At 40.7% G+C, this 4,127-nt stretch overlaps 1 protein-coding gene across 4 annotated transcripts in view; it reads right to left on the reverse strand.

Annotated features, from left to right (window-relative positions):
• Positions 1–6: 6 nt before the first annotated feature.
• The window catches only part of LOC109963369 (kinesin-like protein KIF23), a 12,658-nt gene continuing 8,537 nt past the window's right edge, over positions 7–4,127 (reverse strand). The window contains exons 16-23 of one of the 4 annotated variants that reach the window (XM_020605845.1): positions 4,012–4,127; positions 3,331–3,528; positions 2,773–3,093; positions 1,460–1,693; positions 1,159–1,247; positions 655–715; positions 395–435; positions 7–289 (exon numbers count right to left, since the gene is read on the reverse strand). The exon at positions 4,012–4,127 is cut by the window's right edge and continues 49 nt beyond it. In XM_020605845.1, coding sequence (XP_020461501.1) covers positions 274–289; positions 395–435; positions 655–715; positions 1,159–1,247; positions 1,460–1,693; positions 2,773–3,093; positions 3,331–3,528; positions 4,012–4,127 — 1,076 coding nt within the window. In that variant the 3' untranslated portion in view covers positions 7–273. The remainder of the gene's footprint in view (positions 290–394; positions 436–654; positions 716–1,158; positions 1,248–1,459; positions 1,694–2,772; positions 3,094–3,330; positions 3,529–4,011) is intronic. The other 3 variants (XM_020605847.1, XM_020605846.1, XM_020605849.1) reach the window with 3 other exon arrangements.

Here is a 4,127-nt window from a genome sequence, read left to right on the forward strand (position 1 = left end):
TAATATGTCCATGTATTTAAAAAGCAATAATTTGATCATTCAACAGCAGCAAATTACACTGATATATGCTGCACTGTTAAATCAATGTAATTTTGGCTATAATGAAATTATAATTGCACCCCAATGATTTTGGTGATGGCGGGGGTGTCAATTAAACAGAAAAATGCTTTGACTCTCAAAAAGATGCAAAATGTCTGCAAATTGGTGGCATCTTGCATGTTGGCAAGGAGACAAAAAAAAGTTCCTTCTTATGTACAGCTGGGCTTTCTTTCTTTATGGCTTTCTGCGCCTAGAAGACAGAAAACAAACAAACAAACAAAATCCGAAAGGCTGTAATGTTGTCAGCTATGTAACATGCTACACGGTGCATACACACATGCTTTTATATGCTTACTTTTGATAGACTTGGCTTGAACTTGTGCTTGCCACTGGAGCCTAATGGAAGGAAGAGGTTGAAACATAAATTAGTGTAACTATGTGTGCACACAGATTTCATTATCTAGTTCATATTCAATGAAAAATTGGCTGTAGGTACTAATTAACAATACTTGGAAGACAGACAAGATTATGAATATGTTAATAGCCCACTAACATGCTAAAAAGAATAAACAAAGCTTAGCAGTAATTTTATATTTAGCTGAATCAGGAGCTCACCATATTTTCTACGTCATCTTTTTGAGCTGGTTCTTCAGCAGACCTCGACCGCCTCTTGCGACTGAAACACAAAGGATCGTTCTCAGTTTGTGAATGACTAACAACTTCATTTTACAAATTCGACTCACAAAAGGAGCCCAACATTTATTGACATTTGTCACATGAACAAACAGTAGATGCATTGTAACCACCACTACTTTACTTTCTAAAATTTGAACTGTTCAGTTTTTATATATTTCTTTTACAGGCGTTGGTGTCAATGCACCAGTTTTTGAGAGGAAGAAAGACCAGAAGCCCTGTTCTAGTTTCTTTTGGTCAGAAGATGATCTTCAGGAAATGTTTGTCCTAATAAGTTTATTTCCATCCACTTGTTTTTACAGTATAAGCATAAAAAACAAACAAACAGAAAACTTAACAACAGTTTGTTACATTATTACAGGAAATGTATTGCTCTGTACACATACACAAATCTCACAACCTATAGCACTTTGGCAAATAATGTACCTCGGTGCTGTTGGGTACTCTTGTCTTAATGTCTCGATGTCGATAAACTGCACAGCTTGTCCTCCAGCTCTCGTCTTGAAAACATTGCCCTGAGAGAGGGGGAAAAAAAACCCTCACTAATGTTGAAAAGAAGAACACAGGAAAAAGCACATTCACAATCAAGCAGTGTAACAGACAACTGTGTCCCATCATTATCTAAAACAGGAACCCAGTGTGAAATCAAACAGAATGTGATTAAGTCAAATCCATGCCAGAAGTAAAATAATCAGAAGTCTCAAATTAAGCAATTATATAATTTTACCTTGAACAATTTGGTCTCAATCTCCCCGTCGGAGGCAAGCTCTTGATGTCTAAGCACATACATGTGGCATTTAGACAGAGCTTTCTCGTTAGGGGTCGACACCTTGATTGCATTGGGTATGATTGGTTGCATGACAGTGTCTAGGTCCAAATTAGAAGAGGGTTTGTGGTCTACCCATTTCTCCCCACCCGCAGAGTGTGAGCGTCTGTGCATCGGGTGAACTGGAAGGGCTGTCTGGTGGGCCCATTGTGAGAAAGACAAACCAGAAAGTTATTCACATGTGACACCAGCAGGGACTATTTCAAGTGTGTTGGGGTTAGTGGTGAAAGTTTAGGTGTTAACTGGTACTGAAAATAAATGTACTACTGGAAGTCACAGAGACAGGGCATGTACCACTGGGAAGATGTAGTTTAGAAACATTTTACATTTCGGGAGGAAAAAAAGAAATCCCTCCCCGATGTCGACTCAAATCACATCCCAAACAATATTAGAAAATAAACTATATTGTAGCCTTCCAGTAATCCATTTTGATCAACCAAGTAAAACTCCCACTGCATTGAAAATAGCCCAGTAGAGTGTTTAAGAATTAGCATGCAAAGCAGTATCAAAATATATCTAGGAACACAAAACTGCATGCAAGCACTAACACCACAAGCATTTTCCCGGTTGGGCCAAGATGCATTCTAGAGCAGAGCACTATCAGTTGATAGCGATGATCACATGTTTTAAAATATTGACTGACAGATACAGTGCAGTCTTAACTACATGGTGTAGTCTTGAGCAAAGGCAAACAAGCTATTCCTGCAACAAGAGGAAAAATATAACAATTTCCAATTATGTTTCCAAATAACTGGTTAAAGTTGGTCAATAACTAGACTGAACAGCTGGGGGGCAGCAGAGAGAGACAGACAAGCTGTACAATATGTTGATGGTCCAACATGTATGTAATGCAGCAGCAGCTGCTGCTACATGGTATGGGTGTGTTTGTTCAATCTAGTGGTGATAGTTTGTCATGTTTAGCGGTGTTACTGAAATGTGTGATGCAGAGCACTTGGCAACAGGCGAGAGAAAGAACTGCAAACATGACTATACTATACTACAACTGCTGATGCAACAGCATTAACAAACATAACAGATCAGCCTGTCTAAATAAGAGCGATAGTGCACTACACTCATTCAGCCTTCTACTTGATGCATTTCTAAACAAGCAGACATCTACTGACTATATTACAAGCTTAGGCTTAAAACTACAGACTCACACAGAAACAATGAACATTTTCTTAACATCTACGTTCTAATACACACACACTAACCCTTGTGCCTGCCTCTAGGTTTAGCCCACAGAGAGGAGTAGGGGCCTTGGTGTCTGGGGCCCAGCGTTGGCCTCTCCTACGACCCATGCTGTTGGTGCTGTGACATGGGGCAGGGGTCTGGCTCTGGTCTTTGGGAGTCCCAGGGTGCCTAGCCTGGCTGCTTGAGTCTATAGTGAACCTCTGCTCCCATTCAGAGATGCAGGAGGCCACTGAAGGGCAAGCTGAAGAGGGAGTGGTGGAGGAGGAGGAACTGGAGGGATAAGGCTTCAGAGCCACCCTAATACTGGCTTCATTTTGGTGGGAAGGAGTCTGGCTGAAGTCCTGAAAGTGATGAGGGAATTGGGCCAAGCACTGTGGATGTTAGAAGTGTCTTCAAACAGACATGTACACAACAAGGTAGTGTGTGACACAGAAGCTGTTGTGTGCAGCAAGCACAAAATAATATTTGATTATCATAATAAAAATTAGTAACATGCAATATTTTCAAGTCAAGTGTCATAAGAGTGTGATGAAGAGAACACTTATGGAGCAGGCAGTATTACAGAGGACATGACTCACAGGAAGCGGTGACGGTGACGCAGACCTCTTCTGGGCGATGTTGTGATCTCGCTCCCTTGAGGGCCTCTCTGGACACGGAGTGGGACAGGTACCACTGCTGTTGCTCTCTATCACTATGGCTTTGAGCTGCTTCAACTTTTCATCCTTCACCCACAACTTGTTCTGCATCTCCAGCTGCTTGGCATTCCCCCGCCTCTCCTAATTATAAATATATATGTATAAAAAAGAGAACTATTGAAAAAACAGTCAACATTTAATCCTATGACAAAATTCAGAGATATTGCAGTACACATTTCTCATTTCTAAGTAAATGCTAAGTTGAATTTTATCTTTTTGCTCTCCAAGTGAGCTTCAGAAAAGAGAACACATGCGACTTGTGTTTATTTGGTAAAGGCTCTATCTGTATAATAATAAATAAATAAGTTAATATTTATATGGCAGAGTTTGTTATTTTGTAAAGGTGTAATTGGCAAACACTTATGTAGCACCCTGCCCAATGATTTTTGCTGCCTTTTATTAATGGGGTTAAGTTACACTGGGCTCCTAAAACATGGAGTAGACAGCATCACACAAACATACAAACCTCCTACTGTTGTAAATTACTGACAACTACAGTGTGTGCACACCCTCTACACCCAAACCAAATGTTAATAGCCAGGTTCCTATCATCATTCCACTTACACACTCCTTCTCCCACTTAAGTCTGGTGTCTGTGACCATGCCCTGCATGCGCTGCTCCATGCGCCTCTTCTCTGACAGCTCTCTCTGCAGCCTTTCCTCACGCGTCTCCAGCTCCT

Source organism: Monopterus albus, unplaced genomic scaffold, assembly GCF_001952655.1.
Source record: "Monopterus albus unplaced genomic scaffold, M_albus_1.0 scaffold72.1, whole genome shotgun sequence".
Lineage (NCBI taxonomy): Eukaryota > Metazoa > Chordata > Actinopteri > Synbranchiformes > Synbranchidae > Monopterus > Monopterus albus.